Source organism: Sciurus carolinensis, chromosome 5 (genome assembly GCF_902686445.1).
Source record: "Sciurus carolinensis chromosome 5, mSciCar1.2, whole genome shotgun sequence".
NCBI classification, from domain to species: Eukaryota; Metazoa; Chordata; class Mammalia; order Rodentia; family Sciuridae; genus Sciurus; species Sciurus carolinensis.
In genome coordinates this window covers 106,630,222-106,654,905 of record NC_062217.1, presented here as the reverse complement: position 1 = coordinate 106,654,905, position 24,684 = coordinate 106,630,222, and the positions used below count along the sequence as shown (strand labels likewise).

The window sequence follows — 24,684 nt, the reverse complement described above, 5'->3', positions numbered from 1 at the left end:
TTTCTTGAGTTACCACAGCATCCCTAGGACTGGCTTATAAAAGTGGGAAGCACTTAAAAAATATTTTAATGAGTAATGTTACATGAGTAATATGGCCCATGTGCTGCCAAATTGTGAAAATAAAATAAGATGTATATATATTGTTTTGAAAATTTTAATAAACAGTTTCCTTTCTGCAAGTATGTATAATCTTAAATACCATTATTGGAGTGTGCTGCAGGAACACCCTCCTTTTATCTTTTTATATTTATAGAAATAAATAAAAGATAATCAAAAGATATTTCATAGTTTGTATGTGAAATGCTATAATTATAATATTACACTAAGTATATAAAATAATTTGCAGTGGCTACAGAAACATACAAAAAGTTTTTAAAAAATCAACAACAAAACAAATTAAGAAACCACCTTATACTGTCTTAAAGGATGTTACTTTTTTAAGTAATTATTTTTTGTCTTGTTATCAAAGGTTAAAATGTTACATCATATTTTTTAAAGTATCTTAGAGAAAATTTCATACTTCAGCCTCTAAAAGGTGTTTTTTTTTTTTTTTTTTTTTGGTGACAGACTGTTTACTTCAGTGGAGTGGCCTTCAATGGATATCATACACATTAATATTGCATAGGAACTCTGGCAATTTCCTCTGGGGTGCCAGTCTGAAGAGAGAGTAATGGAATTGACAGGATGGAAGGTTGACGGTAGCAAATGGGGTGTGTGATATGAAGAGCAGGAGTCAATCTAGTCACTGTGGCCCTAACTTGATTTCTACTGAAGCATTAAACTCTTAATTGTGTTTTCCAGGATATGAATGATTATCCTCCTATATTTAGTAAACGAATCTACAAAGGGATGGTGGCTCCAGATGCAGTCAAGGGTACACCTATCACTACAGTTTATGCTGAAGATGCAGACCCTCCTGTAAGTAGAAGACAACAATTAATCCTCTGAGCTGTAGTGAGGAAAATCCTCAACACCCATGAGTGACCTGTTTCCCAAGACAGCAAACACGGTCCATCAGAGTCTCATTCTCATCCATTTATATCCTCTTGCTTATTGCATCCACAGATTATTATTGAATTTAGACAACTAGGGATGTACCTTTTTTGTTAGCTTTCAAAATCCATCATATGTCAATTTGTCTAGCATTAATAATAAATATATGTGAAAAGAGTTACCTACATTTGGAATCACTGTCATTTGGGTCCTTTGTTTAGAACAGTGCATGCTTAGTTTAGTATGGATAGATTTTTATACTTATGGTTTTTTCCATTTATACGTACATGATTATTGTGTTAGAAAATTCAAAATCAATGCATAACATAAAAACGTATATTGAATATGTTTGTTTTGGTAAGCTAAAAGTCTCAATATTTCTTTTGGATATATTTAATAGATTCTTTTATCATATAGAACTTTACCTTTTTTTGAGATAACCCAAATTATCATTCAAGACCAAAGGTATTCAACTAAAATATTATTAGAATTATTAGCAGAAATGATATAAATTTTCTTCAATTACATTCCTTAATGGAATTTAAAATAAAAGTAATAATGCCTGCATAAAAATGATTTCTATAAACACCTAGAGTGCTTTATAAATATTTTCTGTTCTCATGAAAGTAGCATGGGGAAGATTTAAATTTTTGAGTTAGTTCATGCTATAAGTCAATGTCTAACTGCTTCTAAAAATATACTTATCCAATGAACCATTTTTGAAAAGAAAAATTTTGAAAACCTGAATCATTGAAATGATTTATAACCTTGTTTTCTATTGCTAATATAAATAGTATTTCTGTAATGCTTTCTACTTAATAAAAGGTGAATGGCAGTCATAATATTTTTCAGCTTCAATTGTGGCAAGCTGTATAGTCTATTGTGACTATAAGGTCTTGAAAAATAATAATGTTAACATGAAAGCAATGACCTTTAACTCAGAAGTTCCTTTGCTAGATAATGCTAAAATGTCTTTGAAACTGATTTATCACATCTTGAGAATTATGATAGTCACAGTTTCATAGCCTTGAACTCACCAATAGAGATGGTGAATAGGAAATCGGTGCTTAATCTGTTTATAAAGCAAACTGTCATTGCTACAAAATACTTTGAAATTAGTAATATGTGTTCAGTTTTATTTGACACATTTTTTGAACTGTATAGTGGTCACTGTGCTAATCAGTTTTTGTTCTCAAGAAACTGACAATCTTGCAGGGGAAACAGAACTTCACAAACAGAAAATATAACATTGTTACAAAGTAAGCGTAAGCAAACAGTATTTTAACAAACTCATTTCTCAAAATGCATTATTAATGCAAAGTTTAAGATAGTATTAATATTAATGGCATTATTGATGAATGACTAAAAGTGGTGATTAAAAAAAATTTAAATGTCCTTTAATTCTCAGCCCTCAAGTGGCCTAATTAAGTCCTGGAGACACTAAGAAGTTTCCTGGAATTGAACATAACAAAGTTTAGGGGGACCCAGAACATTTTATCAATACTTTAAAACAGAAATAACCATTACATTTTGCATCTATTTAATTGCTCAAATGTTTCATAACAGACTGCTAAGTACCAGCCATAGAGTTAGAATATACCTATTTGGGAAAGATCTCAAAGTCAGTATAGATGGCAAACCCTTACTTTCCTTTTGACACCTGTGACTTTTATACCCAGTTTGACATTAAGATCATATCCACAAGTGTAAAAGAACCTGGAAGAAAGTTTAATGTTTGCATTCCAAGTACAATAGCAGATTTTACACTTAATATCTGATGTTGACTCTTCAATAGATAAAAGGTAGATAAAAGATATTTTATCAGAATATTGAGTGTGCTTGTTTTCATTACAAAGTATACATTTCTCAGATTTAGTTCAGATCCTTGAAACTTTAACCATCTTTCATAATAAATATTATTCAAAATTGAGTTTTTGAATCATTTCTGAAAATTGGGTCCCTTGAATGAGTATAATCACAATTTACCTTCTCCCCCATCAATCTGAATAAAAATTCAATTCCAAAAACATTTTTAGATGATAAGTACTATATTACATAGTTTTCAAAAATATTATGATTGATTTTTATTCTTTTTATTTTATGTTTGTGTCATGAAGACAAAATAAGTATTTAAGGTATCACTATGCTTCAGATATAATTTTTATTTCTAGAGGTTGACCATATCTTTTTCAAGATATCCTGTTTCTTGTGAACAAAATGAGAACCACCCATTTAAAACCAGGTAATAGCAACAACAAAACCCTTTGAAGTATCAGATGGAAAAACTAGGCATGATCTCAAAATTAGAGGATTATTGCTGAATATAAATTAAGCCTTGTGAAATACATCTTGTACAAAACAAAAGTGCTCTAGAGGGAGAAAAAATAAGGCCAGGGATTTGTTTCCCCCACTCAACTAATGCTGTCTTGCTTTTTTGAGAAGCTTGACATTAGTACAAATGAGGTGTGTGTAGTGATGGTCATCAGAGATTTCTCACTTCAGGCTGGGGTTGTGACTCAGTGGTAGAGCACTTGCCTAGCTCATGTGAGGCACTGGGTTCAATCCTCAGCACTAAATAAAAAAAAAAAAAAAAAAAAAATTTTTTTTTAAATTTCTTACTTCAAACTTTCATAAGAGAGAACTACAAGTTTAATTTCCATTTGAATTTCTTAAAGTTCTTCTGAAACTTTAGCTCAAACCTTAACATATAGGAGTTCTATTTGTTGGGCAAGGTTAAATCCTTGAAGAACATGATCCTTTTTGAGCATGTAGACACAGAATGATTCAAATAAATGGAGTTCACTATTTGCTCATTTCCAAGGAGGGAACTACAGGCCAGGCAGTGATACACACCTATATTCTGGAAGAATACAGGAGGCTGAGACAGGAGGATAACAAATTCAAAGCTAGCCTCAGCAACTCAGTGACACTCTGTCCCAAAATAAAAAATGAAAAGGACCGTGGATGGAATACAGTGATAAAGCATCCCTGGGTTTATTCCCCAGTACCAAGAAAAAAAAAGGAAAGAACTATAAGAAACCCACAAAGACTGTATTTCTCATCGTTAGACGGTTCTTTCCATAAAAGCATTTTAGGAATTTTTAAGATTCCTGTTTAAGTAAGACAGTAGTTAGAACATGTTTAATATTAGCAAGTTTGGTAGTTTCTTATTTGTATAATATCATTGTGAAATATGTAAAGATTTAAGACTTATTTTTTCAGACTTTAATATTGACTTATAAAATAAATATACACCATAAAAATAGATCATGTTAGTTCTCAATAGTAATTGCCTTTAAAATCCTTCCCAAATATGAATATTCTCATTATTTAAGAATGTCTATTTTTTTAAGCATTTTATTTGTAAACCCTAAACTATGCTTATTTTGGTTCTTTTGGTTTGCTAAATTTGGTAAGTAAAACATATATACGAAGCCTGGTACGTGCTTCAGAATGTTAAAGACAAGAATCATTTGGTTTCCACACATTTTATAAGAATGTGTATTTATAAAGAAACAATAATTGCATGTGTGAAATATTTTCTTTCCTTCTTTTGAGTAACTGAGACTTAGCCCTTCTGAGTACTGACAAGCTACATGAGGAATTATTTGAAATGTGTTTTCACAAGTGTCTTCAACACCCATCTCAATCATTCAAGAATACTTTTGCCAAGAGCAAAAAAAGATAGTTTTTGTTCTATGATATAAACCTGTGTTTTATTAAAGTGTCATGATGTCATCAGTGAATGCCAGCTAATTATAGTTATCTCAAAAAGGCTTAACCCTTCAAATAGTCATCCTGTCACAATTTATTGGAGGAGAGTATAACAGCATGAGAAAGCAATAATCATTTTTACCCAAAATTTGCTGCTTGCTTACTTGCTTTGTGCGAAACAGTGGTTGTTATTCAGGGTCAGAAATGTTGTAAAACCATACTGTTGTCTCATCTGCATCATTTTCCTTTGGTATGTTAACTGATCTACTTTTCATCACTCACCATCCACCAGCTTGTGTTGTTATGCTGTATGGATTCAGGTTATTGCTAGCAATGTAGCAGAAATTCTGAGTTTAAGATCAGCGGCTATTAACTGTGATTGCTGACCCTGGAACCTGAGGAGGGAATGTACACAGCTCAGTGGTTCTTTTCCTTCACATCAAAGCTAAATACAGAAATAATCAGGAACTATGTTCACTGTGAATGTGAGCTTGTGAAAACTGAGATGTTAGAGCCCCAGCCTGAGTCCCTTTTGTCTCAAATAATTAGAAAGAAAGTCTACCATGAAACAGTTAGGGCTTGATCTTTAAAATGACAATGACTTATAATTAGATTTGAAAGTATACATGGGTACAAAGGGGAAGGTTTTTTGAGAAAATATAAGCTTGGCTAGTATCTAGAAAAGACTTATCTATGCATTTTAAGACTTTGTCATTTGTTTCCCTTATGTGGTATATATCATATGTTATATAGCATTATAATTATGGTATATAATTCATGCCACAAAACATACATTGCTACATTACTACATATATTAACTACATTGTTAATATTATTTAATATTATTTAAGATCAATATGAAAATTAACTGTTTCAGATATAAATATTGCTATTCTCATTTAGAAGCTGCCATACTTATCAAGATTAGATGTGCATTTTTCTTTTATTATAAATTGAAATGTATATAAAGCTTGCTCATTTTGACTTTTGCAGGAGCACTGGCTCATACTCCATGGGGTATTAATAATTCCCATTTTTTCAATGGGAATAAACCTTATGGGATTAGGGCTATAATACAAGTGAGTTTTCCATGGAAATTGAGTGAAATACAACCAGTTTCTTTGGAACTCACTCATAGTTCTCTTTTCTGGATTAATTTGCTCTGGTTGGAAATTCTTGTCAGAAGAAATGGAAACTAACCTGTCTGGAAGAGTATCTTGTTTTTTCTAGTCTGAATTCTCTGTCTTTACAAGCTCTAAACTAAACCTTTGGTAACTCTTGTACCTAGTGTTATCTACTGTACAGTTCTTCCATTTTTTGGAGTGATGCTGTATTTAGGTAGTAGACCTACAATCAAACATGGGCTTAGTACAACCTAGACACTTTGTAATAGTTATTGAATGAATAAATTAGAAAGAAAACATTTATTATGAGCTGGACTGATGTAATGATCTGACAGGATAGAGACAGAAAAATAACATGAAAATGTTTATGAAAGATGCTAAGAAATTAATCAGAAAATAGAGAAATAAATGTTATTAATTCTGAGTCTGCTGTAAACAGTTGTTTATCTTTTTGCAAAAATACAGGGAATTCAGTTGACTGAGGAAAGAAGAAATTGGCAAAGGAAGCGTATCCAAAAATTGCAGTCAAAAATATTCATCTTATATCCATGCGTTTGCATAATATGACTTAAAATAGATCCAATTCAATAAACATTAGCAATTTAAAATAATTTATTAGCACTGTCTTTAGAAATGAATTTGCAGACATGAAATGTGAAAGATCTTATTTTTAAGATCCACTTTATTGTAGAAATGAAAGATTACTAAAGACTTTTAAACATATCAGTGACAAAAATCAATGCTACTATTGGAAAAAATATTTCCTGTGATATGCAGGTCATACTGGATGAAATAATAAATAAAAACTAGGAGACAAGTTGGCAACTATTGCCATAACTATGTCTGAAAAAAAGCTGGCAATAAAATGGAAAACGTGGAAATACTTCAAAGCCATTCAGGAGTGAGAATTGATAGCTATTTGAAGTGAAGTTGAAGATCATAGACAAAAGTAAAATCAAAAGTGAATCCAGAATTTTAGATGGAGCAATAAAGATGGTTATAACAACAGTTGTTAGAAATAATGTAGCTAGAACAGGAACCTAATTTAAGAAGAAATTAATAACATTAATTTTGGAACAAATCAAATTTGAATTGACTACAACATATCTAAATACAAGTATTTATAAACTAACAGAAATTGTCTTATTTCTACTCCCCTATCCACTTCCCCAGTCTTTTGTCTTAAAAGTTGAGAAATCTAAGTCAGAACATAGCTAGTGAAGAATACTCAACAGATCAATCCAGGAACCATTGTGCAGGACTGGTAGGACATCTATGTCTTGCCCAGAATTAATGGGTTTCCCAAACCAAGAAGTATATGATAGTTAACTGTGAGAGAAAACTGGAAGCAAATTGCTGCATAGAGGACAATCTCTTTTGCAAATGTAAGCAAACCCACAAGGAGTACTTGAGGTAGATACGGGCTTGCCACAGTTGTTTTGATTTAATACCAAGATGATCTGGCTGCATTTAAAGGACCAAGGTTGGGTAAGAATAACACCATAGGTGGGAAATGTGAACATAGGAATTATCTGAATAGGAGCTAAAGCTGTGACAGTGAAGATAGTCCCCAACACAGAAAACATTATCAGGCAAAAGGGGGAAAAAATGGAAAGAATAGGAATTTGGGAGGTGTGTCAAAGATCAAAAAGTAGAAATATCCAGAGAAATGAAGGAATAAAAAGGTAGAGAAGCTGGGCATGGGAGTATGTGCACTTTGTTTTGTTACATTTCTTGATTTAGTCACATCTGTTTTTGATTTTTTTGAGATGTTATTTGTGGTTATTGTATATATGAAATTTTATTTTGCTTTCACATGTAACATTCAAATTGACAAGACGTGAGTGTCTCTGATACAAATTTTTGCTCTTTATAACCATACATTTGATTTTACACTATTTTCTGTTTTTTAACTCTCACTGCAGCCTACGCAGGGAGGGAATCAGTAACCCTAAGGAGGTGTAGACCGGTTGGAAATAAAAGGCTGAAAAAGTAGCATTAAGAAATAAAAACAAAGAACACAAGAAATGTAGTTTAAGCAGGGACTTTATAGGTGGAAAACACCTGATAGGTCTGATCCTAACAAAGGGAAAAAAAACCATGAATGATTTAATTGTAGGAAACACATCAAAAAGATTTATTGTGAGACGGTGTTCTTCCAGGTAAACAAGAAGGCAGAGGCTGTGGGTAAGCTGACCTGACTGGAGCCTTATCACTTGCGCAGTAATTCTTCCTCCTCCATGCAGCTGCTGCCTCGAGGCTATTTGGGCACAGTGGTATCTCTTTCCAACTCCGGGGAGTTGCATTTGAATCTAGGACTGTCTAAACCAATAAATTCCGTGGTATCACAGAATTCTCTTGGAGCAGGATGTTGCCGAGGCAACAGAGCGATCTCAGATTGGTGAGGTAACACCAAGAGTTCTCTGAGGGGCACACCACCACTTAGAGTTGGCTGGGACAAGCCCACAAGTCATTCGCGGCTCCCAATATTCAACATTATAGAAGATTGGAAACCAAATTATTTTTTCTTGATTTTTAGATATTTCACTTTTATCTACTTGTAAGAGTCTCTAAATTAAATATTTTCACTAATATATAATAAGATCTTATTTTCTATATCAATTACATCTGATACATGATAACCCCTTAGATGCAAACTTAAATGTTCATCAGTCTTCTCAAGAAAGTTTTAGGTAGCTTCAAGATTATGAGTTTTGGAATTAGATTATGTGGTGTCAACTCCCAAACCCCAACTGACTAACCGTGTGGCCTTGGGCAATTTACTTAGTCACTCTGATCTTCAGTTCTTGCATTTAGAAAATAAAAAAAAATAAATAACAATTGGAAGTTACACCTCTTGAATAGCAGTGTCCTAGTTCTCTCTACCAGAGTCCCTATCAACTCATATTCTATTCTCTGCTTCTCTTGATTCCCTTTTGCAGCCCTTGTGTAAGTAGAATTTGGCAGTATTTTTTCTTCTAGGCTGGCTTATTTAACTTAGTATAATGCTCTCAGGGTTTATCCATGGTGTTGCAAATGGCAGGATTTCCTTCTTATTTAAGGATGAAATATATATGATATGTATATATATATATATATATATATATATATGTCACATTTTCTTTATACATTTATCCATCTTATGTTCATCTAGTTTGACTTTACATCTTAGGTATTGTGAATAATATTTCACTACTTCAACATACGTGGCAGTCAAAATATCTCTTTGAGATTCGACTTAAAATGTTTTGAATAAATTACCAAAAGCAGTTTTGCTATATCAAATAGTTTTATTTTTGATGTTTTATTAGTGCATTATAACTATACATATTAGTGGAGTTCATTTTGACATACTCACACGTACATGGAATATAATTTGCTTCATTTAGGTGCCCAACACCTCTTCCTGTCTTTCCCTTATCCCCACATCCATTCCCCTTCCTCTATCCCCCTCCTCTATTCCACTGACTTCCCCCCCATCTATTTTTCAGTTTTATATATTGATACTTTATAGGTATACATGAAGGTTGAATTTACTGTGTTATATTAAATGGTAGTCCTAATTTAATTTTTTAAGGAACCTCCATACTATATCCCATACTGGTAGCACTATTTTTGTTCCCACCAACAGTATACAAGTGTACCAAATTTTCCACATCCTTGCTAACAGTTCTCATTTTTTAAATATCCACTATCCTAATAGGTGTTATATCTCATTATTTTTTATTTTCATTTCCCTGATCATTAGTATGATGTCGAGCACATTTTCATAAACCTGCCGACCATTTGTCCAACTTGGGTAATCATTGATGCAAATCCTTCATTCATTTTAATTGATTAATTTGGTGGTTTTACTATTATTCTAGAGATCTAGAGTTCTGATATTGTGCCTATAGTTAACATTAAAACAAAATTTTGCATACTTAACTTTTTTACAGGTAAGATCTCATGTTACATTTTCTTACCACAAATTAAAAAATTTTCCTCACCTTGTAAGGTTAATGTGAGGATTAAATTATCTCATTTATGTGGATCCACATAGTATATATTAGCTATCATCATTTTTGTATTTACACTGATATTTTTCATGCTTTGAGTCCTTGAGATCTGTCTTCTATTTTTTATTTGTGATCTGTCAAATATATCTATTGTTTGTAATCCTTCTCTTTGTCTTTTTCTTCTGAATTCTTGAAAAACCTGTAAATGTCAGAGATCCGTTAACCTCTTCAAGAGCTGGGGGTGGGGTACAAGGTTTGTGGGCATGAGGAAGGCGCTGGGCTTCTGAACCATCTCCATGACAACAAGATTTTTCCCTTGCTTGATCCTTTCTCAATGAGTGTTTGAAGTGTAAGTACCAGGGCTGAATATTCTGTGTTGAGGTCCCTATTTGCCTGTAGTATCATTATAGCTATGTGCTACAGATTCTTTGGGTTCTTAACTAGCTCTTCCACCCACTGTGATAGCATAGAGCCCTTCTCCCCCACCCCACCCCACCTCTCTTCCCGACACCAAAGCTGTCTTTAACACATAGTGAAAGGAAACCCAACATTACAAGAGAATTTGTGTCAGGAACATTAACACATCAGAGAGAACCCCATACAGCTGTGGACATTATTTAGTTATGACATAGTCTATAAACTTCTAGCACACAGGATTCGATGAACACAGCAAAGGACAGAATGCAAGAACCTGATTATCAGTAAAAATGGTGAGTAAAACAATACCATTACACAACGTTTTGTTTTTTTTTTAATGCACCCAGGTTTTTCTACTAAAATACTGCTTAGTTAAATAACACCAACATCTCTGATTCACAGTAACAAAGACTGATATTTTTATTTATGGGTCTGTGAGGCACCCAGGAGTTGGTTAACCCTGGTTTCAGGATGGAGGTTGGTTCATGTCTATTCCCTTTGTCACCTGTTTCAGAGACTCATTTCTAGCCAGGCCTGCCCTTCACATGACAAAGTACAGAATCATAAGAAATATTGCCTCACCATGTGCTCCTATGTAAATCCTCTGGTCGTGTCCTTCATAATCCATGGATCTGAGCAAGCCACATGCCCCAGTCCCAAATCAGTGGGTCAGAAAGTGGGAGAAAGGGGAGTGAACATTTGCTGAACCATACTACAATGTACCAAAAGCCTATGTAAAAGATATACCTTAGTTGTGTTCAAATGATTGCCTTTAGTGGGAAAGGCAGGAAATTGAGAATAGGAGGAGATAAGAAAATTGGTAAATAATGTCATCTTGCAGGTCCATTGATGATAGAGTTGCAAAATCTATAGATTATATTTAACTCAAACATCTGTCCCTGAGGTCTGAAAAAAAAGAAAATCCTCAATACTTTTTACATACATGTCCATGAATATTATTTGAAAAGTATTTATTATTTAACAGATACTGAGCTAAGTGATACCGATTAAAGCCATCATAATTCTTAGCTTCAGAATTTCAAATTTAAAAAGTTACAAGTTAATAGGAAGTGTGTCAAGTTTAATATGACAGCCCTAAGAAGGTCTAATAAAGAAACGTTTAGGATGCTGTGTAACCAGATCTAGGGGAGCATGATTTTGTCTTGAGACTTAAGGAAGTTCCTGGAGGAAGTGACTCTGAGCTACAGTTGAGAGATGTGCCAACTCAAAGTGGCAAGATGAATAATTAGGTCCTAAAATTGGAGGGAGATCAGTGAGTTGCAATGAACAAAGGAACACCATTTTCTCAGGGTGCTAGAGTTGTAAACCTAAGTTGGATCCTGTGGAGTCTTGCAGGTCACAATGATAATGCTAAGAATTCTTTTCTTATTCTGAGAAAAATTAGGAGGATTTTAAAGCAGAAGGCGGCACAGGATCACTGATTTCTAACTCTGGGGCAGGTTCACCCTATTTTAAAATTCCTTTTATAATGTGAGTTGATATGTATGAGAGGGTCAAATGTGTGCCCCTGTTATCTTTGTGAACTAACAAACATGTCTTCATGATGTTTTAGAGGAGTGTATTGTTATTTGATGTCTTCAGCACTTAAGTTTACCTATTAAAGGTGTATTTACTCAAAAGTTTAAGAGGTAAATAATTCCAAAACAAATGTTTCTTGATATCTTTAACAACTAGGTAACTATCATGTCTATAGACATTGACCTATATACACATATTGAATAAGTGACATCAGACACACAGAACTCACATATAGGAATCCTGACTCACAAGTTGCCAAAACATTACATCCTGCAGTGTCATACAGTGAGGAGGGGAAGAGATAGGCAGAAAAGCACTGATCTTCTCAATGGCTACATGGAGAGTTTGGCTGTACAGCTCTTCCTGTTTTCTTTGAAGGATACATTAGCATCCTGTTAGAGCCAGCAGAAAATGACAAAGTCATTATGAATGTCAAAACAAAACAAACCACTTTAAAGTAATTCCCAGTGCTAAATCATACTTAGAAGATTTCATGTGAATTACACAGTTACAAAATAAATCAAAGTTACTTTCAAAGACATGGGAAGAAAGAAATTTAGAAACCATATCAGGGAGAAGAATCTTTGTATACTTGAAAACAAATTACTTAATATTTGTATTTAATGATGATAATAGGTTTCAGTATTCTTGTTACATTATGCTTACCATTAGTATGAAGAAAATTATGTGGATCTGAGTAAATAATTTTTGATAATTATGTATTTAAGAAAAATTGTTAAATCAAGATATCTCTTGATATTAAGAAGTTAATTATTTTGGTACATTAGCCTCACTGAATTTCCTATGTTTGTAAGTTTGTGATATCTTTCATATAGATCTGAAATTACCTTCTATAGTAATTAATGATATTCTCACTGTCATTAAGTCAAACCATACTGTGTTTATTTAACACAATATGAATGGAAATGAAAAGTAAAAACACTCTGAATAACAAAATAATTGAAATTTGAAGATTGTATTTTCTTGATGCAAATTTATAATTTTCTGCTACATTTATTAGTCCTATGAACTATGTCACTTTTTTTGATTTTGGAAGCCTAATATTACCACCATCATCACACAATTTTTTTCATAGTGCCCCCAATAGCCTGGTTTATAGTATCACATTTCATTCTATGTGTATTAAATAAAAGACTGTTCTAATTGTATGTTCACACTAGTATTTATTGTTATACACATGTCAAGTTCAGCTGATTAAAGTACATCACAAAGATAACACAATCTCTTTTACATTTTAGTAATCAAATAATATTTAAATAAGTCACATAATATCTCAAAACATACTCAGAAGTAAAATCATAATACATGAACAAACACACTGATTGCTTTATCAAGAGGCATCATAAATCACATCCTTCCTGAGAAATATTATGTGTGACAGACACCTCCAGAGTCCCTCCCACCTGTTGACTAATGTCAATAGTGTTGCCCTTTGTGTTTAACTAGGAAAAATGAAACCATACTTGTCCTCTTCAATCCTAATTTCCATATAAGATTTATAAGACCCATTTTTCTGGGTTGTTCCTTGTGCTTACTGGATAATGAAAGTGTTTAGCTAGTCTGCAGCACATAGATGTTAATGTTTCCTCCTCTTTCTCATTTCTAAGGTCATGGCAAACATGCTTAACTTGACCTCTGATTTAGTAGAGTGCCAATAGCATCATTAATTTTAAACTTTATGATATCAATCACTGGACTCATGAACAAACTCTGATGTCATCTATGGCACTGTAATACTGAGAATAGAGTTTCCATGAAAATATGCTGGTAAACCCTTTGAATTCCAGCAAATTAAATTATATGCACATATTTTAATGAAGTTCTTGCCAAAAATTGGTTTTTGTTTAAATGTATATCTTTTAATTTATCCCACTTCATACTATTATATGTATGCTTTTATATCCTCTGAGTTTAAGAAAAATTATCCAAAATTCCTGACTTGAAATAATTTTAACTTCCATTTTAACAGTGGAATAATTCATCAGATCAAACTCCATGTATAACACTATTGCTGTAATCTCTATGAATCAAAATGCAGTTGACACCTTATGGCAAGTGTGAGTGTCTTCATAGGGATGTGAAGGGTCTACTTGACTATAAATCCTAAGACATGAACTCTACCTCTATCAACTTCATTAGCACCACATGTTTTTTTCTCATGACTTGCATCAGAAATTTTGGTGCTAAATGTATTTCTTTCTGTAACATGACCAGATGTGATGCCTATAAGAACCTGTCATTCTCAGTATTACTGCTTTCTTGGCAGATGAATGTGAAATTATCTCTGGACAGATATGAATGAACTAAAAAACCATAAACAAGTAAATGTATAACACAAATTCATATAAGGATATATAGTATAAAGAAAATATAAAAGGCATTATTAACTCAGAGTGGTTTATGGATGGGTACAGGAAGAACAGGTGTCAACTAAGATCTGAATGTTAGAAGGTACTAGTCACTCAGGAGTGTTGAAGGCCGAGAGAAAAGCAAATGGAAAAACCGTGAGACAAGAATGAACTTGGTATTTTATAATGCCAACATATGTAAATTATTGCTAAAAAAACATCAAGAAGAAGGAGTTATGAGATGAACTGTGTCTCCCCATTTGACAATGAGTTTTTATTTCCACATTTTCATTGGTGCATTATTATTATACATAATGGTGGGATTTGTTGTTACATTAGCACATTCACATAATATAGTAATAGAATTTGGCCAACATCACTCCCCAGCGCTTCTCTATAAGCTTTTCCATTTCTGTACTCTCATGTCACAGCCATTTTTTGTCAGTAAATGTGTTAAAGGATTAACAAATTAATTAATTCCATATATGATTAACATACAAGTTACATAAGAAGTAGAAAGTACTTTATAAATTCAGGTATTACTGTTTTATACAATTTTAACTCTATCTTAAGACTGTATCTTACATGAAATAAATAATATTTTTGGTTCTTTACTAGTTTTTTTCAAAACTGTAATTATGTTTATATAACAGTAAGTAAAATGTGCTTAGGAATCTCTTGTAAATAGTGATTAATTTTAATTGTACCTATATTGCCAATGCTTCCAACATTCTTGAATGATTGAGCTTCCACTAATACCATGATTCTATTTTGAACTTTTTTTTTAGGAAATATGTTGTTCCAAAGGACAGTGTATCACTTATTTGAAAATTCCAGAAAAATGTCAAAGTATGTTTTGGTAAATGGAAGTTGACACTAAGAAAGATTGCTCTACCTGCACTCCATCAGTCTTTTAAAAACATGGTTATTTGAGGGAACATTTACTCCATTAGATGGGTTTGTTTAGATTTATAGGAATAGCTGTCATAGTAAATGAATAAGCTTCAAAAAACCTGTTCTGCTATGCTTCTCACATTTTTTCACTTTCCATAGAAATTAAAGAAGTAATTTACTGCAATTACCCTCAAAAGAATCCAGGCTGCAGAATAAAACGGGACTCCATTTTAGTCAACATATTCTTCTGAAAAGAGAATTCTTGCACACAATTTTAACCACTTTCCTATTAAATTAATTTTTATGTTTTGTTTAATTCTTCTGCATTTTTTGATTTGATAATCCCTCTTCATGATTAACATGCCAATAAAATAAATTTTTATTACCTTTTTATTTGATATTAGATACAGATTATGAGATTGCCTACTACCGTTCCATAAATTAAGTTGAATCAAACTATATTTTTTAATCTTCATTTGAAATTTTGCTTTATCTGAAATGGCAATCTAAATTTCATCTCATGATACTAAAATACCTTGGAAGGAAGAGGTATAATAATTAGGTCCAATTAATTGAAGAAAAAATGTAAATGGATTCTAAAACGTAAAGAATAAAATATCTGATTGTTTTCAATGATGGTGACATACATAGAATAATCAGATAATCTATTTTCTTGAATCCAGATTTCAAATATATTTTCAAAACAAATGTAAGTTAAAAGGGTATGAAGAAAAGATACAAAGACTAGAAAAGCATACCTTGAGTAGTACAGAAATAGATGGAAATAGCTATCCTAATAGAGCAAGACTCAGAGGTAAAAGACTGGTCTTCATAGCTGTGCAAAGTTGCAGTGCCCTAAAGAAATAACTGTGTTCCATGGTTGCTAAGGGAGAGTTTTGGTTACAAGCAACCATTGAGATAGGAAGAAAAGTCTACTTATTGCCAAAATCCTTAAAGCCACAGTGGGCTTCTTAAATGACTATGAGTTTTCTTTTGCTAAAATCTTTAAAAATTTAACCTGAAAGCTGTAGTCTACCTCAAGATTGCTCTGAACCTAAATAGAAACTAATAAATTTGGTTCATCAGAATACAGCAGCAGAAGTCATTAACTTGCCACTCATAAATCAAACCAAGGTTTTATTTCAGTTAGTAATAACTTTAACAAAATTCCTATGGACTGATTTTAGTGTTAGGAGTAGAGTGATTTCTATCATAATTTCAAAATACTACAGAAGAGAATCTATTGCCATATTAACAAAATTTAATTTTTAAAAGATACATTGCTAGCTTTTCTTTCAGTATTCATGGCCCAGAAAAATCTCTCTTGATATTTGTATATATATATATAAAACTATACACAAAGAGAGATCTAGTATAATATACTAACTCTTATTATAAGTGAAATAGAAATTGATAATTATGTACCTTTATCTCAATTTAAGTATTTTTTATATTTCAGTTCCCTTTAAAGACAAAAGTAATTAACTATTTCATGTATTCAACTAGAAGAAAAAATCAAATTATAGGAAATATTTAAAAATAAAAATGGATCCCTCTGTTTTTAGTACAATTAAAATCAAAACAATTTGTTAAATTAATATTTATATAAGTGATAATTTGACCCCTTATAGCACACATATCATAAATATTAAAATACATGATACATAAACTCAATGGACCATTTTATTTTAGCTTTGAAATTATAATTATTGAGGTTTTGTATAATATAATATCTTGATCATATCTATTATTATTTTAATTGGAATTAAGTAATAGAAAATGTTTAAAAAATGCTAATGTTAATTTTACATGAACAAGTTTATAATGATATTGTTATTTTTAGTTGCTGAAATTCTAGGGTTCAAAATTATATTCCTTTTTTACATTAAAGTCCTAGTAACTTTTGACTTTCCAAAAACCATGTGTTTGACCTAATTTGTGTTATTCATGTACCAGGGACAATGTTAGGAAGGTTAATTGAAACTGTTTCCCAGAGATAATTACCTTACCTATTATATAGCCTAATCATGTAACTATACAGGTGAGACTTAAAAAAAGAAAAATTATGAACAGAATAAAAATAAGGAAGGAAAAGAGGGAAGAAAAATACAAAGAAAGAATGAGAAAGAAGATAACAGTAAGGGAGGGAAGGAAGAAAGAAAAAAACTTTTGAATATGCTTGAAGCAATCATTTTAGATGCTGAGTTTTTGTATTATAGTGTGTGATATAAAATAAAGTGTGTGCTTTGATGAGTGATAGAGGATGTTATTAAAATGTATCTTGTAGGCTAAACATGTTCTGGCAGGATCATTTTTTGATAATGTGCTGGTAATCTACAAAATAAAATCAAAGAATAAAAGTTTGTTGATACAGCTAACATGTTACTTATGTTCAGGTTTGTATACGTGCACTTTTATCTGTAATAATACTATAGTATGGTTCTAGGATTTTCTTAACAGCAAATACTTTAGGCATCTGAGAGAGAATACTCCATAATTCCAGAATATTTTGTCCTTTTATCAATTAAAGCATAATTCCAAATATTCCACAAATACCTTGGCTTTACTAAGTACAAATAAGTATGAGTAACACATTTTAAATTTCTTGATGGTCAATTTGTGATTGTCAAAAATAATGTTATTTACTATACTGTGGTCTGAATAAGTACTGATAACACTCTGAAAATTTGTTCTTAAAACAGTTTATGCCATAACTTTTCTCTTTCAACTTTGTCTTCTCATCTAATAAGAAGGAGTATGTGCTGCATAACCTCTTGGACAGTGTACTAAGGCAAGGTTTACTAGGGCATTTAATTGTAAAACATCTTTCCCAACTAAATTTTCTCAATCATATTGCCTTTTGGTTCACATTTAAACTCTATTGTTTTTATAATATCACAGATAAATAGTAAATTGATTTAATGTTTAAAGATCTGTATTTTAGTATGAAGGAAGCCTGATTATGTAATAACTTTCTCATTTTCTAGCTAAGGAAACTTCAGGAAATGAATTAATTCTTAAAGCTTTTACTTCATTTTTTTGTAAAATGTAGGTGTACATGAGAACTCCTGAATTTCTTTTAAGTATAGAGAAAGCATGTAATACACATACTCTGGTATATAGCAAAGCATTTTAATTGATAGCCAACAACTCTAGTCTATATTGTTATTAAAATAAAGGAAAGTTTCCTTTGTATGATTGGCATCTGTATGATTATTACAGAAACAATGTTGTTCACCTAGAGAAAGGTTTTTTTTTTTTTAAATAAATATCTCTCTTTCTATATTTCCTCAATGGCTGAACTCTCTACCCATCACTAGGTAAAATTTGGGGTCCTTATACAAATATTTTCTCAGAGTTGAGATTCCCTTAACATTCTATCAAGAATTCCCCTACACTCTGTATTTTCAAAATCTTACAATATGTAAACACTTTTTTAGAGATTCTGGGCACTCTTGATGCCAGGAAATTGATTCAGTAATTCATGTGTTCAGCCAAAAGCTCCTTGGGTGTCTACAGGGTTCAAGTACCATTCAAGGTCATCGAACAAAGTTCCTAACCTTGTGAAGCTTGTATTATTACATAGGAGACAAAGAATAAAGTAAACAGATGACATGCATACTAGAATTACAGGTAGTATTGTAGGAGAAAAATAACTTAGAAGCGGGTGCTGAAGAGAACCTGAGGAAGAGAAGAATAAATTGAGTAGCTGAAAATATGGGAAACATGTGCAGCAGGAACAGGGCAAAGATGAGGAGGCAGGAACAATGTATGAATGAGAAATTAGCAAATGAAGTTAAACAGATAAGCAGAAACAAGATGTTCTGAGAGGGGCTGGGTTTGTGGTTCAGTCTACCACTGCTTGTCTACTATGTGTGAGGCACTGGGTTTGATTGTCAGCATCATATATAAATTAATTAAACAAAGGTCCATTGACAACTAAAAAACTATTTTAAAAAGAGATGTTCTGAGGATCTGATAGTTCATAATAAGGAGTTAAGACATTTTGTATATAATTGAAGAGCTTTAGAGGTTTTTAAGTAGAATTCATGATATGGTTCAAGTAGAGGTAGTGAAAATAGAAGTGATAGTGACAGAGCCTTGAAAAACTCCAACATTTTGTAAGAGGAATAGAAAAAATAAATGTTTTGAGACAGAGCTCTCAGAAAGCAAAAGAGTTAGAAAACTAAAGAAGGTTTCAAGGAGATTGTGATCAATTGTGTTGTGTAGTATGTGAATGGACAGGTAATAATTAAGAGAATTATATAATTCCTGAAGGCTAAAATACTTATCCTATAGTCCAACTTTTCTTTAGGATCCAACATGACCAACAAATTCTACTCAAATATAGTCACATAGAAGATCAATAATACAAAGAACAACATTCTCCAAATCATCCTTATACTAAAATATTCAGTCCATCCAAAGCACCAACCTATGAGTATTTCTTCTGTGTCATCATAATGCCAAGTAGTCTTTTCTTTTCTCTCTCTGTGTAAGGAATTTAGTGGTCCCTTCTGTATGAGTCTGCAGTCAAACTCTACCATGTGCTCATTTGGTGCCTTAGGTGTTTACCTCACTTCTAGGATTTAAGAGATTTAGAAGCCATTAAGCACTGAAAAGATCGTAATATTCAACCCATCGTCACCCTATTTAATTCAGAATTAAAAGTATCTAAGCCCTAATTGAAGTGAGGACATCGAACACAGCATTGACTGTTCTCTATTATGATTTTTTTGATACTGTTTAAAAATCTATCAAATGTTCTTTCTTTCTTTCTTTAAAAATATGTATATTTTGTTTGTTTGTTTGTTTGTTTGGTGTTCCAGATTATCTTGGCCTGTCTCAGGGACAATGTTGCATTCTTTATCAACCCTGAAACTTAAAGTTCATTGGTTATAGAATGAGTGATATTCTAAGCACCTTGCACATTTAAAACATTCAACAAATGTTAGATATCATTTATTTTACTATTATTACTGTATACTCTTTATTAATGTTATCTAAAAGGACTGTTGCAAGATTTGGTCAAAGTGATTTATGTAGACACCTAGAATGATAATCAGCACAGAGTAGATGGTGAATCAGTTTTGATTCTCTCCCTGGTACTCCTATTCCTCCACTTTAACACAGTCCTCCACATTTTATCATTCTCTGAGTATCACAAATTTCTAAATAACTATAATTAGAAATACACATGATTAAAAATAGCATGATTGTCTCAGAAGATAAAATATTAGAAAGAAGACACTGGGTGTTTGAGGAGAGAGATGTGAGTCTTATAATAAATGTGGGAAGAAAGATGCCAGAAGCAACCATTCATTTTTTTATTTAATATAAATCATTTTGAAGTAGCCTGTAGTAAAGACACTTCATGGATTCAGATTGAGTTATCCTAAAGAAATAATGATTCTGCTACATTTTATCTCTGAAACATGAAATCATAACATATTCTTTATTTCTACAAGACCATTTATTTTGGAAATCAGTTTAACTTTATCACTATCCTTTGTTTTCTTTTAATACAATAAATGAATAATATGTAATTTCATTTCAGGGATTACCTGCAAGTCGTGTGAGGTACAGAGTAGATGATTTGCAGTTTCCTTACCCTGCCAGTATTTTTGATGTAGAAGAAGATTCTGGAAGAGTAATAACTCGAGTCAATCTTAATGAAGAACCAACAACAATTTTTAAGGTCAGTGTGTCATATTCTTCATGTTGTCTATTTGACATTTAACTTTTGATTGAGAGTTTGGCTTAGTAGATGTCAATGTTTTTCCCCCAATTTTTTTTTAGTTTATCTTTAATCAAAAATATTATTTTTTCTTATAGAAACAGGGGAAAAAACAAACAAAAATAAAAACAATCGCTTGATATTTTACTTCTTGGAGATAACTAGATATTATCATTTTGATCTCTGTGCATACAGTGATTTTCCATACAAATTCAAGTATATAGATATGTTTTAAAATAACAATCATATTGTTCATACTGCTTTTTAGTTCAATAACATTGTTTTTCTTTTTAATCTAATATCTAGTTGTTGGATAATTATGCTGCTACGAATAATCTTCTAACAATAAAATCTGCTGTTCTGAAACTACTTATGTGACAATCATTTGCCACTTGCTGACTTTTTTTCTTTAAGATAAGTACGCATAAGCGGAGTGTTAGATCAAATACATGTATTGTTGATAGACTATGCATCTGGAACATTTGAAAAGAAAATTAACTTCACATTACATTCTCCATCATTTAGAAGAGTACCTGTTTTCATAAGATCACTCCACTCCTTATATTACTGCTTTTAATCTTTGCATATCTGCTAGACAAATATCTACAACTGTTTGATTTTTGTTATATTTTACTCTTCTTTAAATACTCATGGAATAGAACATATTGCCTCTTTTTCTTTTTCACATTTTTATAATATACTCAACAAATAATGCCTGTTTCTATATGTGAAGAAAATATTATCTATTTTCATAAATAATGTGTTCCCTAAGTGTTTGATAATTTCTGTTTTTTAATAGTTACTTAGAAAAATTTTTGGTACTCTGAATATAGTCTTTGAAACTATATTAATAAATGATTTTCAAGTTAACCTTCTGAATGTCTATGAGCACTGTGTCTCATATCATATAATCATTATTTTAAATAACTGATCTGTTTTTAAACTAGTATTAACCCAGAAAGTAAGAATAATCCTTGGTTATAGTCTTCTATGATCTATGTAGAATTACTTTAGTAACCTCTAACTTCCAAGGGGATTGCATTCCAGGGGAAAAAAAAAGTTGCAGCATGTTTAAGATGTCTTAAAATAAGCATTAAAATTCTTGGTGCAGTAAAGGTTATTGAAGAAAATAGTCAATTATAAAAGTACTGCTTTAATAAATAAAATATAGTTAATCACATTCTTGAGACTGAAGATTTTCTCTAGTTTGTCTCATTTGAACAAATTCTGCAGTACTGTATAAACTTGGTTTTATATAGTTTATTTATGGGAGTGTATAGCAAGTGAGTTAAGCTATAAAGATTTCCAATTTTATTCTCCAGAGTAAAATATTTCTGCCCTGTAATCTTGCAGACAACTAATTCACTGGAAAAATTAATTTCTTTTTATAAGCAAGCTAATTAGCTTTTTGCCATTGATGTGACTGAATTTAACACTTTTTAAATGGTTGTGGTGGTGCTTTAAAGGCACATGCTTTTACCATACACAGCAGTGGAATGGAAAAAAAGAGTTTATAATTAAAGAGATATAGTATCATATACCTGTTTTCCTGATACTTATTTTTTCCCCTATACAGTTAGTAATTTCTTTATACATTTTTCTAAGATAAATAAAAATAACACTTAACTGGCCAGATTATTTTGAAAATGAAATGAAAATACAGCATATTCCAGTATAGTACCTAGTATTTCATGGTTGTAAGAAAATGATCATTGTTTCCTCTTTTGGAAAAAGGCAGTCCAATTATTAAAGTCATATGTGCACAATTGTATGTTTATAATTTTTAACATGAAATTTTTTTGCTTTTTAAGTTGGTGGTTGTTGCTTTTGATGATGGTGAGCCTGTGATGTCCAGCAGTGCCACAGTGAAAATTCTTGTCTTACATCCTGGAGAAATCCCACGATTCACACAAGAAGAATATAGGTACTGATTTCTATAAGATTTTTAAATACAAAAAGTCTTTAGGAATTTTTTTTAGGACAGTGGTGAGAATTGTCAAAGTCAATGTACTATGAATTTATCAACATAAGTTTTCAAATCTAATTTAAAATTTTGAAATGAGCATAACATTTTTTTCAGTATTTAATAATGTTAATATGAAAATTTAGTATAAAAGATATCTATTACAGTAGTATTTTAATTAATAATAGATCTTTTAAAAAGAATAAAGGCAAGCTTTGAAAAGTACAATGTGCTTTTGGATTTAAATTCAAGTAATATGAGCTATTTAACATTTTATTGGTTTGAAGCAACTTATATATTAATCATATTAAAATAATTTTAATTTATGTTAAATATTTTCCATTTGTCATCTTTGAAAATATTATTCATGATAGAATACTTTTATTCTTGTATGTTAATTTTTTCTAAGTTTAATCACTGCTGTGAAAATATGCCTGTGTCATTTCAGATTGCAGTGAAGGCAAACACTTTTTCCTTCTTCAGTAAACAAAGAAGTAGAGAATAATTCCTCATATGTCTCCTTCTCCCTCTCCCTTTTTTCAAATCCTTTTGCTGACTCAGTAAGATGCACATATCTCCAAGAGATGCTAAACCCTGTTATTTGTTCCGTCCAGCGGAACCGGCCTGGAGAAAGGAGACACTACTAATCTTCAGTTTGACGAGATTTATTGTGCCCTCCCTGTTTCTTTGTCTTCTGCTTCTTCCCCCCCCACTCCTCAATTATCAGCCAATCATAGCAAAGCTTTCTCTCATGCAGGAGAGCATGTAGGGGAATGCCAGCATAACATTATATAAATCATGAGCTGTCCAGCCTGCGGCATGATTTTAGATAGCCAATCCTTGAGCCTGGCGTTAACACATCATAATTCTCCAAGGAATTAGTAACAGCAAACAGCCTTTTAGGTACTTCCTCATTTTGGCAGCCAGCACCCTTTGGCTCACTGCCAGGCGCCATCTTGTCCAAGATGGCCCTCAACAGTTATTTGTGTGATTTATCTGGATGATCCCTTGTGTTTTGAAGCACTCCTGGTGTGTGTGGAGGAAACAAACTTCTTTTGTTTTATTTTATTTTTTTGACACATTGTACACAAATGTGGTACAATTTCTCATTTCTCTGGGTGTACAGGATGTAGAGTCACACTACTTGTGTATATACTTGTGTATATACATAGGATGATTATGTTTGTCTCATTCCATTATCTTTCCTTCCCCCTCCCCCTTCCAACCTCTCATTTCCCACCACACAATCCAATGTACCTCCATTCTTCTCTTACACCCTCCCCCACACCCTGTCATATATCATAAGCATCCACTTATCAGAGAAAGCATTCGGCTTTTGGTGTTTTGGGATTGGCTTATTTCACTTAGCATGATATTCTCTAACTTCTTGTGATCAAATTTTGCAAAGATATAAAATGGTATTATAAGATTTTTGTCCTTTGTAGGGTGTGGGGGAAAGGACACTCGTGGTAGCAAATGGGAATTTAAGTAGAAATATGAGCTGAGGTATATACATGGTTTTCACATCTTAGAAATCTCTTCATTCCAGTATTGATGTTTAAATGCCTTAGGAAAAAATTGTATTATAGTATCATCTTAGAATTTTGAGCTGAATTCTTAACACACACCTCCCACATTAAACCAGTGGTTTTATTTATATTGGAAGAGCCAATCAAATCATTATGTTTTAGGATAATCAAATTATCCTGATTTAGTTAGGGCAGATGTGTTAATTTGTGTTAATTGGGTTTTGTCATTGTGACCAAAATACCTGACAAGAACAAATTAGAGGAGGTAAAGTTTATGTTAGCTCACTGTTTCAGAAGTTCAGTCCATTGTCAGCTGACTTCATTGCTCTGGGGCCAAAATGAGGCAGAATGTCATGAAAGAAGGGCATGGTGGAGAAGTACTGCTCCACTCAAGGTGTCCAGGAAGC

The 24,684-nt window shown here is 32.0% G+C and overlaps 1 protein-coding gene across 1 annotated transcript in view; it reads left to right on the top strand.

Moving 5' to 3' along the window:
- The window catches only part of Pcdh15 (protocadherin related 15), a 942,952-nt gene that overhangs the window by 781,539 nt on the left and 136,729 nt on the right, over positions 1 to 24,684 (top strand). The window contains 3 exon segments of the mRNA XM_047552806.1: positions 802 to 918; positions 20,606 to 20,746; positions 22,597 to 22,709. Coding sequence (XP_047408762.1) covers positions 802 to 918; positions 20,606 to 20,746; positions 22,597 to 22,709 — 371 coding nt within the window.